The sequence below is a fragment of the Seriola dumerili genome, unplaced genomic scaffold (assembly GCF_002260705.1).
Source record: "Seriola dumerili isolate Sdu_G_001 unplaced genomic scaffold, Sdu_1.0 BDQW01000468.1, whole genome shotgun sequence".
In the NCBI taxonomy this organism is placed as follows: domain Eukaryota; kingdom Metazoa; phylum Chordata; class Actinopteri; order Carangiformes; family Carangidae; genus Seriola; species Seriola dumerili.
The window spans coordinates 5275641-5292215 of NW_019174723.1; the positions used below are offsets into that span (position 1 = coordinate 5275641).

General features: G+C 39.7%; 1 protein-coding gene across 2 annotated transcripts; it reads left to right on the plus strand.

The window, feature by feature from the left end:
• Positions 1 to 1280: 1280 nt before the first annotated feature.
• rps21 (ribosomal protein S21) lies at positions 1281 to 5043 on the plus strand. Of its 2 annotated transcripts, XM_022763456.1 has the most exons (6): positions 1281 to 1369; positions 1826 to 1909; positions 2815 to 2878; positions 3719 to 3790; positions 4735 to 4790; positions 4982 to 5043. In XM_022763456.1, the coding sequence occupies exons 2-6, from the start codon at positions 1860 to 1862 to the stop codon at positions 4989 to 4991; spliced, it is 252 nt and encodes an 83-aa protein (XP_022619177.1). In that variant the 5' UTR covers positions 1281 to 1369; positions 1826 to 1859; the 3' UTR covers positions 4992 to 5043. The 2 variants fall into 2 exon arrangements, with proteins under 2 accessions (XP_022619177.1, XP_022619178.1); XM_022763457.1 differs by lacking the exon at positions 4982 to 5043 and having other exon boundaries at positions 4735 to 4794.
• The last annotated feature ends 11532 nt before the right edge of the window (positions 5044 to 16575 follow it).

Genomic DNA, 16575 nt, shown 5'->3' on the forward strand with positions numbered 1-16575 from the left:
CAGAATATTTGTGTTCAAAACAAATGTGAAAATGATTATGCATTATGTGCATTCTAGATTGTTACCATGCTTGTGTTTACTGTACCCTTACTAAAATTTAATAAATTCATGCTAAATCGACATTAGTTGGACTTGTTATATCTATCTTTTAGAAACAATAACATTTGTACCTACCTATACACCAAAACATGGTACTCACCGCCGTCTATGTACTTTTGGTGTGGGACTGTTTCTCATGATCAGAGCTATGCCCTTTAGTTCTAATGAAGAGACCCTAACATTTTGGGGAAGGCACTTTCCTGTTCCAACCCTATCCAACGCCTTTGGGATGATCTGGAACACTGACTAGGAGTCAAGCTTTATTGCCCAACATCAGTTTTAGAGTACTAGTTGGTTTCTGGGTGTCTGAGGGAGTTATGAAAGAGCCACTTACAGTGGAGGTCAATGGGAGCCCAACAAGACATTTTTGCCTCAGGGCCACCTAGGAGTTTGAGACAGCCATGCTTTCGGAATGTTAGTATTATTCTTAGTACAAGGCTGCAACCAGCAATTATGATCATTATATTTTTAGTAATCAATTGATTGTTCAGTGTTTAAAATGTCAGAAAGTAGGGGAAATGCCAATCATTCACATATTCACATTACTTTACAGTCAAAAATGTAAAACTGTTGAGTTTACAACCACAGAAAACTGAAAAAAAACTAGCAAACATTCACCTTTGAGAAGCTGGTACTAGGGAACTCGTGGCATTTTTGCTTAAAACAATTATCTGTAGAAGAAGTATTAGGAGATTACACATTGCACCCATGTGTGATCGCTGAACAATATTGGCAATATTTGTTTTCTCCATTCTTTTGGTTTCAATTTTATAACAAATTTTATGACATGAGATATAATTTATTTTCCTATGGTTATTTTCTTGTTTTATATTTGGGGTATTTTACTCAATTTTATTTTGTTTGATTTTATTTTGAACGTCTAATTTTACTTCCTAAATTGCTTATCGTAGTTTTTTTGATAAATAAATAAAATTATTAGTGAAGACCGACGAAGACCATTTTGCACAAAGGTAATATTTTGTCACATTTAAACATGAAAAGGACTTTCAAACTGTTGTCACAAAGCTTCCATCTACATCATTGTCTGAAATATCATAATATGATGTAGCATTACAAATTCCCTTAATTTGAACTAATGGGCGTAACCTAAACTACAGTATCTGGACAGAGTATCGACATCCTTTCCGCCAGTTAGTGCATTTAATTCAATTCGTAAATCCAGCAGGTGGCGACACTAACAGTCACACAGAGATACTTTTATTTCCTGGTCAACGACTCTTCCTTTCCTGTCGGCCATTTGTCGTATACGGTGGGTTTCTGGCGAGCTCTCGTCTTAAAACGTTTAAAATTGCTCATATATCCGCACATAGCCGTTTTTTCTTTGAGGTTCGTCAAAGTTAATGTTACTGTGTGACTGAAGGTTGTGTGTCGATGGTGTTTATCGCAGAAATTGTGCGTAAATAACAGACGTTTGTCGAGTAGTGTGAGCAGCCACATGCGGCCGTGCTGTGCGCTCCCTATGCTAACTGATGCTAGCTGGCGAACAGCGTTGAGTCACATTCAGAAAAAGTTGCAATTTCTATATCTACAGTGGTAATTTCTGCTGTTTAACGTTGAATTTTATTAAAAAAGACACGTGGCTGTTAAAACTTATTTTTTATATGGGCTAGTTTGTGTGTTAGCAGGGTTACGGTTTCTAGTTAGCATCAGAGACAACGCGTCTGGTCTCCTGATGTCTTTTTAATCTGGTATTTGTCTCCTTCAGATTTGTAGGCGACCACCTATACAACCTTTTAACCATGCAGAACGACGCTGGTGAGTTTGTGGACCTCTACGTCCCACGTAAATGGTGAGTGTCTAAACATTTATATTGGGGTGGAGGATTTTGGGGGAACTGTCTGTGGTTACACAGTGGAAAATACACCTGGCTAGCAAAAGAAAATGTTTTGAGTTTTCCTTGAGGCTCAGTTTGAAAGCTTTGTTTCATGTTGGGAGCAGTGTGACAGTATGAAAGACAGGGTATCTGTAAGTCTTGCAGTCTCAAAGAGTGTTAAATTGACTTTCCTTCAGTGGCCCTGAAAGTTATCATTTTATTTTATTATTAAATCATTATTTTAACCAAGCTATAATGTTATTTAGAAAACTATTTTGGCAGTAGAGCTGAAACATTTCATAATTTTCAATCAAAACTAGTGAAAATGCCAACTATAAAGATTTGCACTTTTTTATATGTCACTTGATTGTAAAGTGAGTATTTGGAGGTTTTTGGGGTTTTTGCACTCGGATTTTCAAAACAAGACATTTGAAGACATCAGCACCACAAGCAAAAATGTTTACTTGCCAAGTATTTATTTGTTTTATGTTTAAGCTTCTTGAATATGAATACAAAGCCTCAGATTGCTGGCTGCCAGTACACTTTATAAACATAGCATTACATTACCAAGAAGCTCAAAATTTCTTAACTGGCAAATGTCAATTTTTGCAAAAAAATTTGAAAAAAAAGAGATTTAAGATCCGTTTAATGCGGCTAATACAGCAGTTTTCTACTGCTGGGTAAGTACGGAAAATTGTGATGTGATTTGATGATAAACTATTAAAATAATGCTTCTGGGATACATCATTATTTAAGATGCATTTAACTGTGTGTTTTAAGTGATTTTAAAAAGGTCTTAAAAAGTCATAAATTAATCTTGGTGGCCCCTGCAGAAACCCTACAATGATGGTGATACTAATAATACTATTTGTGTATTGCAGCTCTGCTAGCAACAGAATCATTGGAGCCAAGGACCATGCCTCCATTCAGATTAACATTGCTGAGGTAAAAATCTTTTCTGTTTAAGAACTTAAGTCTTAGTCACATTAAAGATATGTTCTGCTTTATTTGTGGATGTTACCAGTTGCTAACACATAAAATTTGCAGGCAGTTAGCTTCAACGAGTAAACCACAACAGCCACTATGGGCAGTGAGGTTGAATAGTTGAGGGAAATGCTACTATTGCAGCGTAATGTGAAGTTGGACAGTCATCAAATAAGCTCTGCAACCTGGAAACGGGCTTGAACGGGCTTGAACAGTTTTGTTAGAAACCCACAGACTTGGAACAAAATGTCAGTATGTTGATTCTGTTGGTGTCTGTGAATGTAGTCAGTGAGTTGGCTCAGACAGGATGCTCATTTTGTTGGAGATTTTTGTTATATTTGCCCTGCCATTCACATGCAGCAACTTTTTTTTTTTTTTTAATGAAAATCAAATAGCATGGTTCATGTGTAATCCATCACAGTGAAGATTAAACCTGCATTAATTTGTGTATATGTTACATTGTTGTCTGCTGATTAAGTTGAAATACAGATAGGGGTAAAAGGTCTACACTGAAATACATGCATGCATACAAGCATGCGTTTGTAAATGGTGAAAATGTTATGATGAATTATGATTGGGGGTTAGTAGCTGTAACCCGCCAAACCACTGGTGTCGTACTTTTCAGATATTGGCAGGTTGTCCTGTTTTCAAGTTTTTTTTTTCGAGATGCAAAACTGTTGTGAAGTTTAAGAACTTGAGTATTAACACAAAACAGCTTAAATTAGCAGAAAACCCACAAGTTTCCTGTTTGCAGCAGTTGTTTTGAAGTATAAATGTTGTTCTGTGCTCTGTCCTCTGCAGGTTGACAAGGTGACCGGTCGTTTCAACGGTCAGTTCAAGACCTACGCTATCTGTGGCGCCATCCGCAGAATGGTAAGTTGGAGCTGAATGTCTGTTGTGTTGTACTTTGCCTGCTGCCACACATGGACAGAAAAGTCATCAGGATTATCTTTACTTGGAGACTCATGTAAAATGTTCTAATTATGGGGTGAAGTCATGATTTTAATTATTCATCAATCTGCCCTATCTAGAAAACTGTACTGGTAGATTAAATATGTCAAATCTGGTTTGTCAAATATACTTTTTTCTTTTCACTTCTTTTTTTTTTTTTTTTTTTTTTTTTTTTTTTTTTTTTTTTTGACATAATATCAGTGTACCAAGTGTGCATTAACTTCTATTTTCTTTTTGTCAAGTATTTAACTAGGGTGTGATTTATTCTGGAACCTGCTAATTAATTAATGATAGAAAGTAGTGTTTTAACATAATTTGGAATATTTAGTAATTTCAGATATAATTATTTAAGGACAGAATTAGGCAGGTGTGCAGGGACACTGGTTTTGAGGCTCATACTGATGTGTTTATATATAAAAAAACAATCTTGACATGGACCTCCTAAGATTTATTTTATAATGGTGACACTTTTCTAAATTATCAACCTAGCGACTGGGTTATAAAAAACTTCTCTAATAATTGAAAGGGCTATAATAAGTGCATCATGAGAGCTTTTGAAAATGCAAATCTTAAAACTTCCCTTTCTTTCCCGCATATGTCCAACTTCCCCCACTTATTTCTCAGACTCATCTCTCCTGTTCGTGTATCTCACTCGATGACTTGAGTCACAATGATTGACTGAATAGCATCATGTGCCCAGTACTGTAAAGGCTAGAAAAGCTGGTTAAAACAGAATTGCTCCCTCAGAATTTGACAATTCTCAATAATTTATAGGTTATTGACCCAGATGGAGTCTCAACCCTGTACTCTGTACTGGAAACCTGCATCTGCACGGAGATAACAGATTGTTGTTTTTCCTTCTACAGGGTGAGTCTGATGACTCTATCCTGAGGCTGGCAAAGAATGACACCATTGTCGCAAAGTAAGAACCTGTCCTAAAATTACAGTTGAAGCATGCATGCATAAATACAGGGGTTAATAATCTGTGTATTGTATCCATATGAAATTTAACTGAGTAAATTCAGGCAGGATGTTTATCAGTATAGAATCTGTATCTGCTGAACTGGATTTGGCAACTAAAACCCTTTTCCCTTTCTGGCTGTTGTTTTACAGGACCTTTTGAGTGTGACGCTGGAGCTGTGGGGACTTTGTAAAATAAAATGGAGGAAAAAAAAACTTTTGTTGCCATTGTTGTAATTTCTTAATAACTCTTGAAAGGCATGAACAGGTTATGTGTTCCTTACAGCAAGTATGTCAGTTAACAATCTCAAGTCAGTGGATTGTCATCAGTTTTCAACAGCCTTCCTCTGTTGCACCAAGATGTGGAAGCAGTGGAATAAACTGGTTAACTTTAGGTTTAAAATTGTAAAGATATCCAGATGAGGACAGACTATGTGGTCAGCATTTTCATTTGTTAACTGCCAAGGTATACAGACAAATGCTAAGTTTATTGTTATTATCTTAGAGGGGTTTTTTGTCAGGTCAAAAATGTTTTATCCGAGTCCTGTGTAAAGTCAACATCATCTGTGCATCAAATGTTCTAATGTAAAATTCACCAGTAAGTGCAGGTATTGATACAAAGTACAGTGATAGAAGAAAAGATGCATATGAGAAATATAATGTTAATTTTGATACATGAGATGTTTCTGGATTGTGAACTTAAGTTTCCAATAACTCTAAAAATGTTGATACACAGTGGTTTATTATTGACTATTCACCATGCTGTGTAGGTGATATGTGCTGCTCATGAACTCTAAGTGATAAAGCTGGAGAAAAGATCCAGTTGAGCTTTAAGACAAACTGTATGGTGAGGTTTTACAGAGACACGTTCACGCAGATTAACAATGCAAAAAGGTTAGAAATAGATTACATCTAGTTGGATATGAAACCAAAATTTGTCACAGACTTAACATTTTTACATCACTTCTACAAAATGTGTAACTTAGATGTTCACAGTTCAACATCCAGTTTATGCTTAATGAACCACAACAATTACAGACTACTGGAGGATAAACTGTATTCACATTAGTAACAGAAATCCACCCTCTCTGTAGCTCTTTGTGACCAGCAGGGGGCAGCATGTGACAGGAAATAAAATTTCCTTCAAAACCAGAGAAACCTGTTCATGTTTCCAAAAGGATTGCAAGAAGAAGTGAAAAAGGGGAACTGCTACATCTTCACATTCCTCTCTCTTTTATATATCTTTTGTCGGGCAATATATGTAAAACTTTAAAACTTTTTTTTTTTTTTACTAACAGAAAGAGGTTGTGGCGGCCAATTTCCCCTCAAATTTGTAAAACAGCGCCTCCCGCGGAATACACATCTGCTAATTGTCAGTTTGTGTGATGGAAGAGGGCTTCACTACGAACAGGTGTGAGGTATTTAGTATCAGCATATCATAAATATGCCGCATCAAAAGTGTAATTGGTCTGGAAACTAGCCTCAATCTGACTTTACTCCAGTAATGAAAGTTTCTTTTAAACACAACTGGGAGAGTTGGTTAGTTTTTGCTAATAATGATGGCTACCGGACATGTAAGACTAGACTAGACTAGCTTAGCTTAGCTAGTTAGCGAGTGACAAATAAAGGACAATGGCGACAAACAAACATAAAATAGCAGAAGAAACCTATCTAGTAAGTAAAGTTAGAGTAATCATAATGGTGGTTTTGCACTTTTTAGCCCCTTAGCTAGTTTTGTGGATGTAGCTTGTTTCTCCAAGCAGCCATTTGCTTCCTCTCACGTTTATATGGTTTTAGTTTAAATTCAGTTTGGAAGCAAACTTAGATAAGTCTGTAAACCAGTGCCACGCTTAAACACAATGTAAACACAAATGATTTTGATTGTTTTCAGTGTTTCAGATTCCTCAGATTTTCATACCATTTGTAAATGAATGGAAGCTGTAGTCTGTGGGCAAAACCCTAAACTAAAATCTAAAACTGTACTGCACACGTGAAAACATGATTTGTTAGATGTTACATAGAATAATGTAACTGTCTTTGAAGTTAGGACAATTGACAGAAGACACTTTACTAATCAGCCAAAATATCAATGGAACTCCCTATTGTAAAAGACACTGCTGCTCTGAAGGACCAGCCCTCTTCAAATAAGGTTGGTTTAATGCTCTTTCTGGATACTCTGGTTTTACTAATGGCCATATGTCCGTCTGTAGCTTTGTATGTTAACGTGTTGTGTAGTATGTTGTGATTATGTGAGCATACTGCCTAATTGTACTGGATCTTGTTTTAAGTTCTTTCTCCTAGCTCACCACCGTTAACATTGATGGCTGTACAGTTACAATAACACTAATATTAGACTCCTGCTGCAGGTGGATTTTTACTTTTTTTTTTACTTGTAGTCAAGGTGTGTTATATTTTACTGTCTCTCTGCACCATCTGTCTTTCAAAGAATGAACGAGCAATTGAAATAGAGGTCAAAGTGGGAATAACAGGGCAAGGTGAAGGCATAGGGAGGTTACAGTGGTAATTTAGGCTAAACACAATGTGGAGGAGATGGGCCAGTGGTGTGTGAGATCGGTTTGAGGGCATCTTTAACCTTGCGCAACCTTAATGATAGCTGTCATCAACTGCTGCTTTACGGTGTTGTTCCCATACATTCTCCCTCTTTTTTCACCCTCCGTCAGGTGAGTAGACAGCAGATAAGAAGTATTTCATAATTGTCCTCATCACCTCCTCTCCTTTTCCCTTCAATGGCTTTTTCCCAGAAGGGCTGGTTGGACTGTACACCGAGGTATGTGAATATTTACCTCATCTCCCATGTGCTTCCACTGAAAAACACTCAAAGTGCTCTTACCTTGTTGAGTTCACATATACTGAAATATGACCTGTGACTCTGCTGTTTGCTCACTGAAACATAATAGTTTCTAGTCACCAAATTAGCATCTGACCATGCAGTTTTATAGAATAATGCAAAAGGAAAAAAAAAACAAATTAATGGAAGAAATTGATGCAGCAAAAGCTGCCATTCTAAAGTATGATGCAGATTATGATTTAACCTTTTTAAGAAACCCACACAGCACTGGTTGATCGGTAACTAGCTCTCACCTTCTGAACAGTCCCCCCCCCTTTTCTCTCAGGTGAAATGACAGAGTCCAGTGAATGTGTTCTGCAGTTAAGCCTTTTAGTTACATCATTTCCTGTCGACGGGAAAATTACATGCCCCAAACATGTACTGTGAGAAAAACTCTCATGAGCTGCAGACCCTCCTCGTCTCTCATGTGGTAGGTAACTGTTGCGTGTGGAGACTCAGAGAAAGAAAGAGGCTTGGACATTTTTGTTTTGTTTGTTTTTTTTGTTTTTTTTCAAAAAAGGCTAAAATGCCATATTGAAGTTGAAGTAGGTCAGAATGATGTATAACATGGCTAAATGAGCCCTGTGGGGCTCTAATGCTCTTTACTTTGTAAAACAAAATTGTTGGATGGATAAAGAAAGCTATTCTTAGATTCTTACCACTAATGACCCAGCAACCCTATAAGGATAAGCGGTATGGATGATGGATGGGTGGATGTTATCCCGCACACTGCTCTTGCTCAGAATCACAATTTATTAGATAGATACATACATACTTTATTTATCCCCTAGGGGAAATTCAGGAATTTATATTATTTATAAATATTGATCCTAATGTTTCAGTCTCTCGAGACCTTTGTCAGAAATATCTAAGTATTAAGTATTTAAATACATCTGACAAAGGTCTGGATTGCAGATTTAATGCTTCATTGAAGCTGTAAAGCACATCCCATCCACAATACAGGGCTGTTATTATTTGATGAGATAATTGGCAACTTGGTAACAAGAGGTTTTCCATTCGATATCGCTAAAATTCCAAGACTTTTAAAGCTTAGTTTTTTTTTCAGTTTCCACCACTGGTCTATTTAACAATCTCCTTTAGGAGCTAAACTCTTTATCTGAATGAAATGCTAAACATATATGGTGTTTCTCAGCCTGTGGCAGGGAACGCACAGCGAGTCGCAGCTTGCCAAACAATGATCTTAACATGAAGGGATGGAAGCACCTCTCGCTTCCCCCGAACTCCCTCACCTGGCCCCCTGCATACCTTTGACACACACACACACACACACACACACACACACACACGCAGACAAAGAACACTGTGTCTCAGCCGTGAAACAAGGGACAGAAAGGCAACATGGTCTTATAGGAAGCAGAGGGTCAGTTTAAGAGTATATACTTATGTGAAGATTTGAGTGGTTTGTAGTAATAGATGCAGTCGTGCTGTATGTCTGCAGGGTTTTTTGTTAGTCAGTGAAGCAGCTTTGTTTACTGACTGAAGCGCAGCTTCATTTTCATTTAAATGGATGTCTTTGTCACTTCTGATTGCATCACAGCACTTTCTCTTTTAGTACAGGCTTTCCTGCTGCACAGGCAGTGTGCAGGAGCAACCAGGGCTGCATGTTGACAGCAGTATACTGTACGAACACCTCCAGTTCCACCTGCAGTTCCTGTAAAGGCCACTAGGGGGCTAGAACAAAACTCAGACTACATTTGGGGGAGCAGGTGAATTCCCAGCTTGTGGTAATATGTGTACTTTTAAAAAATAAATGACTTTATAGCTGAATATAAAAGCTTTTATTGGATCCCATCCATCTATCCTATATTACTCACTTTTTTACATCGAACTATGTCTTTCATTCCTTATACTCGACCTAGTTCTCTCTCCCTTTCTTTTGTCACATCTCTCTCTTTTCCCTTCCCCTCTCTATCTTTCCATCTCCCTCCCTCGTCCTTTTGTCTGTCCTCAGAAGCAGCCCGGCTCATCTCTTTGTGTCTCTTTGTCCTCTTTCAGATGCCAGCAGACTTCAAAGTAGCAGTGAGATCCATGAAGGGAAAGGAGGTGAAAGAAACACTGGTGAGAGAGGGGGGGGGGGTCAGACAAGATGGAGATAGAGTGAATGTGGGAGTAGGCTGCAGTTTAAAATAAAATGAATCCTCATTTGTACCTATGGTGACATTGTATACTGTATGTTACCTAGAAACCAGAAACCTATGGGTGACAGCATGGAGGCTATGTCCATCTTTATTTACAGTCTATGCTTAAGACACAGTGAGTAATAGGGCTAAATATGTGAAAACGTCATGTGGTCGCTCAGACTTTCAAAAAATTTCAAGGAGCACAAATGTGGTCAGTGAATATTGTGGCAGTTTTTATAAAAGATCTTGTTTCTAAAGTTTATGTCCTGAGGTCGGCATCAGAGAAGAGCTCATACAGTTGTTAGGAGCGTGTGGACAAGTGGACCTTTAGCATGATGGTGGCACAAAAGTGTTGGAAGGACAGTTGGACCCAGTCACATGCAGACATCAGTAACCTCAGACTCTGATCCCTTTTTTAGGCAGCAAAAGCAAAACTTATATGAGGAATAAAACAGAGAGTGAGAGAGAGAGGACAGAGAGGAAGAGAGGGCCCACCAGGAGAGTGTGTGGTTTGAAGTGTTTTGTTGAAGGAGACAAAGAGAAGGGCATGTAGGTACCTGCTTCACACACACACACACACACACACACACACACACACACACACACACACACACACACACACACACACACACACTTTAGTCTGTCAACCCAAAACATCCCCTCCCCAACCTACAGCACTTCAAACATATCCGCCCACAGCACTGTGTGTCATTTTTGTGTGTGTGTGTGTGTGTGTGTGTGTGTGTGTGTGTGTGTATCCTATCTGATCCAGGATGGAAGGTGGAGAATCTGAGGAATGCTGGGTATAGACAAACAATATTTACTCAATACTGTTATCATCTGCATATATTGAAGTTATGGCTGCCAGAGAGGAAAACATGAAGTGCATGCGTGTGTGTGCGTGCGTGCATGTGTTTCTGCGTGCGTGCGTGCCTGTGTACGTGCCTGTGTGTGTTTAGTATATGATGATAAGAGCATTAAGTCAAGGTTTTGACTATAGACAGACAGACAGATGGATTTAAATAAAAGTGTCTGATTTTGAGGATGAGGACATGAATAAATGTCCTCACAGACCAATTTAAAACTTTGTATATGTCAATCCAATTTGACATGTACACAAATTGGACTGTGCCCACTCACACCACATTCCCATGAAGCCACTTGGCTTTCCTTCCATATTACATCAGCTTACATGAGTCTGTGTGGAGGAAATGTGGTAAAAAAAAAAACCCACCACTGTGTTTTAGTGTGAATGTCGGTAAAGCTGGTCACATATTGCAGGTGTTTTCATGAACCTGTATTAGTTCTGTCAGATGACAGAGGTTATACTTGTGGTTGTTCACATGAAAAGTGTCCCAAACAGTAAACCCTAACAAATGATCAAGCTTGAGAGAGAAGGTCTAACTCTAGCTGGTTTCTCACCTCCGCTCACCTGGCAAATCACAGCATGAAATGGGCGTGAACGGTCAGGTTCAGAAAGTTACAGACACTACCCCCCCCCCCCTCTCAATGTGATGTCGGAAAGGTGTGGGTGGAGGGAGTTTCTGAAGCTATTCAGCCATCCGACAAGCGGTTCTCATTCAGAGTATACTGGTGCTTTTAAACTCCTGAGACTCAGCAGTGGTAATTGTCCGTGAGACATGATTTTGTTTTTGAAAGTTTTCAAAAACAATCTGTAAATAGTGACGTGTAGCTGGTTCTTAGAGATCCTCTGGGCTGCTTCCCAACTGAGAGACGAAAAGTGACAGAGACGTGGATTCAGGTCCTCGTAACTCAGTAAAAAGTCCTCGAACCAACAAAATGTGGCCGGGATGACTAGGAGTTCAGTCTTACAGAAGTTTAGTGGAAGAAAGCGCTTTGCTACCACACACAAACATTCACACCCAGATGTTACAATCGGGACAATTTGGGGTTCACTATCTTCCCCAAGGACACTTCGACACACGGACAGGGAGAGCCAGGAATCGAAATACCGACCCTCCAAGTAGTGGATGACTTGCTCTACTTCCTGAGCGACTAGAATTACATGAATTCTCTAGCACCCCCAGTGGTAGTATTAAAAATGACAGTGGTACCAAGAGTTAATACCTGACTTCCAGTGTTTATGTCCTGCAGTGACTTTTTGATTGATCTAGTTCAAATAAAAAAACATTCTTGGGATAATGAGGACTTCAACGGATACAGTTCTCAACCAAATTTCCTCATCATTACTCACTTCAACACTTCCTTCCTTCCTTTCCTCCCTTTCATTCTTACTTTTTTTTCTTTTCTTTTTTTAAGACAAATTCCTGACCTCTTCATTTGTGTGAGTGAGTGAGTGAGTGTGGAACCCACTTACCCCCTGCTGCGGTAAGTGGGTTCAATTGATGGAGCAGTTAGCAGTTGCCATGACAACAAGTGGCCAATCCCTCACTTTGCCTTTGGTCTCCTCGGTAACCAGGAAGTAGATTAGTTATAGAGTTCAGGGAGAAAGACAGAGAGAAAGAGAGGATTAGTGAGGTGAAACGACGAGCCCTCTTTCAAGCCAAACTGTGTGATGCTGATTTAATGCAGCTGCTTTTACTTCAACATCAGACTGCAAAATATGACTCTTTTATTATGCCCTTATTTCCCTGTTTGATCCTTCTCTGCTGCCGTATTTAAGTTTTCCTGCCTGTGAAGGTGGTGATGTGGTGGTTTAGACAGTAAATCTGGTTGTTGATTAACAGGAAATGAATCAGTAACAGTTCGGTGTCAACATGTGCTGCCTCTTTCTGTTTTATATCATTGTAAACTGAAAATCTTTTTGTGTCTTTGGACATTTGAAGGGGGCACCTTGGGCTCTGGAAAACTGTCACAAGCACATTTAACGTTTTGTAGATTAAATGATTAGATTAATTGAAAAAAGAATCTGTAGTTTAATCGATAATGTAAATTATCATTAGTTTGGGCCCCAGACCAGAGCACGCTAACCACAGTGTGACCTGTGAGCCTGCAAACAGCCTGTGGAATGTTCTAGTGTGTCAGTGAATGAAGCTCTTCTGCATTAACACACTGCCTCAAGACTGCTTTTAACTACAGGAGGTCACTGACCCCTGCCCCCGTGTGTGTGTGTGTGTGTGTGTGTGTGTGTGTGTGTGTGTGTGTGTGTGTGTGTGTGTGCGCGCGCGCGCGCCGCCGTGCGCGCGTGTCAGGCAGACATCAGTCTGCAGATCAGAGTTCAGTATGTGTTTGACAGATGATGGAGGAAGTGGATGTGTGAAGTGGTTTCTGGACTCTGGACAGTGTAAACAACGCACAAACATGGCGACAATTTCACCTGCCTGACTCAGGTATCTGTATCTTAACTTTCTGTCTCCTTCTCTGCCTCCTTGCATGTTCATCATCATCATCATCAGTGAAGGGATTTGTTTTTGATGTAAAAACCCTTTTGAAACTTAAAGGCCCGAAAACATTACTTTGACTCACCTGAGCAGCTGTGTGTGTGTGTGTGTGTGTGTGTGTGTGTGTGTGTGTGTGTGTGTGTGTGTGTGTGTGTGTGTGTGTGTGTGTGTGTGTGTGTGTGTGTGTGTGTGTGTGTGTCGGAGAAACTCTTTCATCTTCTAAAGTGGTTCCTGTAGCTTAATTAGATGGCGGTGTGCTTTAGAGCCCGTGAGAAAACACACACACAGCTGCTCAGGTGTTTCCTCGAGGTGTATCCCAAATACAAATATAGTCTGTGCTTGCAATAAGATTTTATTTTCCAAAAACATAAAGTCAAAAACTTTATCATACAATTCTTGGCTTGTTATTACACATCTATATACTCTCCAGAAATTGTGCCTAAACTTGATCAATGGGAACATGAATGTGTGCAACACGTTTTATAGAAATCCATCTAAAAGTTGTTGAGACATTTCACTCAGAACCACAAAGGTGACCCTCGTGGTGGCGCTAGAGGAAAAGTCAGAAAAGTGGGAGGATCATTAAAATGTTTGGAATAAACCGGCTGAGAACCAGTCCATCCGGGAGATGTTCTCAGGATAAGTGAAAACTTTGACCTGCAGATGACGCTAGAGAGAAAAGTCAGGGTGAGGGTTAGGTCAGTGGGATTTATCCTCTGGACATCATGGCTATTTGTACCAAATTTCATGTTTCAGTGGACTAACCATGTTAAATGATCTCCACTTTATCATATGATTCCACACACAGCTATACAAGTTCTGCGTATTTTCCTGTATCCAGCTTGTTTCAATAGGTGCTTCATCAGTTTCGTGTGAGTAAAACTGTGTTTGTGTCAGTTTAGATATTGAGAATTTAAAAGTGAACAACACTTACTAACTGCTGAGTAATCATGACTAACCCTGGTGCATTTGAGCTGCCATGGAGGAAAAACATGGATGTTTGTGGTAAAGGATTTGTTAGGCTGTTGCCCCAAGAGCCTCCTCAGGCTTAAATCTGTTCTTGATGTTTGACCAGATCTCTACTGGAAACAATGTGTGCATCATAAGAGCTGGTTCTGAAATGTCCTTCAGTGCTACCTGAGTTATGAGTTGACCGAGTACTTAACCTTTGTTCAGCAACAGCCTTCATCAACCACTTGTACTTAGAAATAGAGAGGAAATGTATTCAGAGAAACGACCGCAGCTTCCAGTGAACTCAGACCGAAGACTTTTGTATAAAATATTTTTCTGGAGTTTATTTCTCCAGCGAAAAGACGCAGCATTTTATTCAGTGACAGGAACATTTGCAGTTAAAGGTCCCATATTGTATAAAGTGAGATTTCCATGTGTTTTTTGATTATAAAGCAGGTGTAGGTTCTATTCTAATACTGTGAAAGTATCAAAGCCCTCAGCCCTCAGAGAAATTCCCCCAGCCTGTATTCAGAAACTGAGCCTTAAAACAAGCCGGCAGGACCTCTGTAACTTTGTGATGTCATAACATAGCAGTCACTGCTCTCAGCCATACCCAAAGCCTTGCGCTGGGGGCGTCTGGACCCACCCTCCAACCTTGCAGGATTTGGTTTCTCTGAGTGTTTACCTGAAATCTGCTATATTTTTATTCGAGGCTTAGAGCCCCCTCTCTTTTTATCTCTATTTTATTATACTACATTGAGATGGTTTTTGGCTCTTAAAGCCACAAATATAGCTTCTTATTAATCAACACTTCAAATAAAACACTGGAAAAGTGTAAAATATGGGACCTTTAAGAGAGTGTGTGTCAAGATTGAATACTGAGTGGACACAGTCTCTCTCTCTCTCTCTCTCTCTCTCTGTCTCTCACACAGTTGCAGAGCCCGGCACTGACAGACAACAACAACAACAGCAGCAGGAGGAGGAGGACAAAAGTCTGTATGAGTCGGTCTGACAGCTCCCAGGGACAGAGACGAATCACAGAGGGACAGATTATAAGCACAGAAGGACAGGCAGGCCGTGTCCTGGAGTTTCAGTAGACAGACGCACAATGTCTCAAAGGAAGAATCTCCTAAACAAACTTGTAATGTGTAGCTGTCGTGTTCGCAATCTACTACCTTACTAGCGTTTTGGGGATCTTTCAACCACATCTCACAGTCTTCATCAGCAAATGGGGTTCGCTAAGTATCCATTCGGTGACCTTTAGTGTGAAACTAGGGTCATGTGATATTTATACAGTCTGACCACCTGTTATCACATGACCAGAGCTCTATACTTAGGTCACATGAGGACAATTGAGCAAACTACATCCACTGATGAAGGTTTTTGGGGAATATACTAAACCATCTGATGATGTTTTTGTAGAAAATGTCAAAAAGCGAGTAAGTGGACCTTGAGTTGTGGTTGTTTTGTAAAACTGCTTTTCCCAGGGTTAAAATGACCTTTCACTCACACTGCTAGTGTCTCAGGTCTACATGTGTTTCGTACACGACTCAAATTTAAACAGTGACATAGACATCCCACATTTCAACTGCAATTTGATTTTGTCCCTCCTTTTCCAGTGTGTTTACAGGGCCTGAGGATGGTCTGAGTGTGTGGCCGTCTATATGTGTGTGTGTGTTTGTTTGTCTTGAGCACCTGTCTGACTTTATTTGCTGTCTGTTCGATGGGCAGTCTGGATGCTCATTACTCTGTGTGTGTGTGTGTGTGTGTGTGTGTGTGTGTGTGTGTGTGTGTGTTTGGAGTTCCCATTTGTTGTTTGGTTACTTTGTGGATGCCCTGAAAAGAAAAAAAAAAACACAATATATAGTCCAATTTAACATTCAATATGGAAGGATGAGGAGGAGAAAAGGAAAGGGAAGGAAAGTGAGCATACTATTGAAGGAAGGAAGCTGGAAGGAAAAGAGGAGAGGAATGAGAGAAAAGAAGAAGACCAGGATGGGGAAAGAAAGATGAAGGAAGTAGGGATGGAGGAATTGAGTGAGGAAAGGAAAAGAAATTGCTAAATAACATTAGTCTATAAAAAATATCTACGAACCCAATGGATCCAAACTCGCCTCTTAAGATCCATTTAATTGAGCCAATTAATGAGCCGTGATGATTGCTCAAAGAGAATGATGTAACTAAACCAATTCAAAACACTGAGCATTGAAAGGAGCTGTCCCCTCCTCCAACCACGGGTCGGGCCAACACAGAGGGGAGGGAGGGGTGCTTACACACTGAGCTGGAATAGGTGCTTGGTGGAGCGATACCGAGAGAGAAAGGAAGAGAGAGAGGAAAAGCGTCGACGCACCGCTCTCCTGGACTACAAACTTCTCCCCTTCCTCTCTCTTTCTGCAACATTTCCCTTTATTTTCGCTCCAAATGCTTCTTTGCTACAGAAGTTAA

Bases quoted from the DNA above. Each gene is read 5' to 3' on its own strand.
- rps21 (XM_022763456.1), top strand. From the start codon at position 1,860: ATGCAGAACGACGCTGGTGAGTTTGTGGACCTCTACGTCCCACGTAAA. The intron at 1,910-2,814 runs GTGAGTGTCTAA...TGTGTATTGCAG, and splicing joins CTCTACGTCCCACGTAAATG to CTCTGCTAGCAACAGAATCA. The intron at 2,879-3,718 runs GTAAAAATCTTT...TGTCCTCTGCAG, and splicing joins TTCAGATTAACATTGCTGAG to GTTGACAAGGTGACCGGTCG.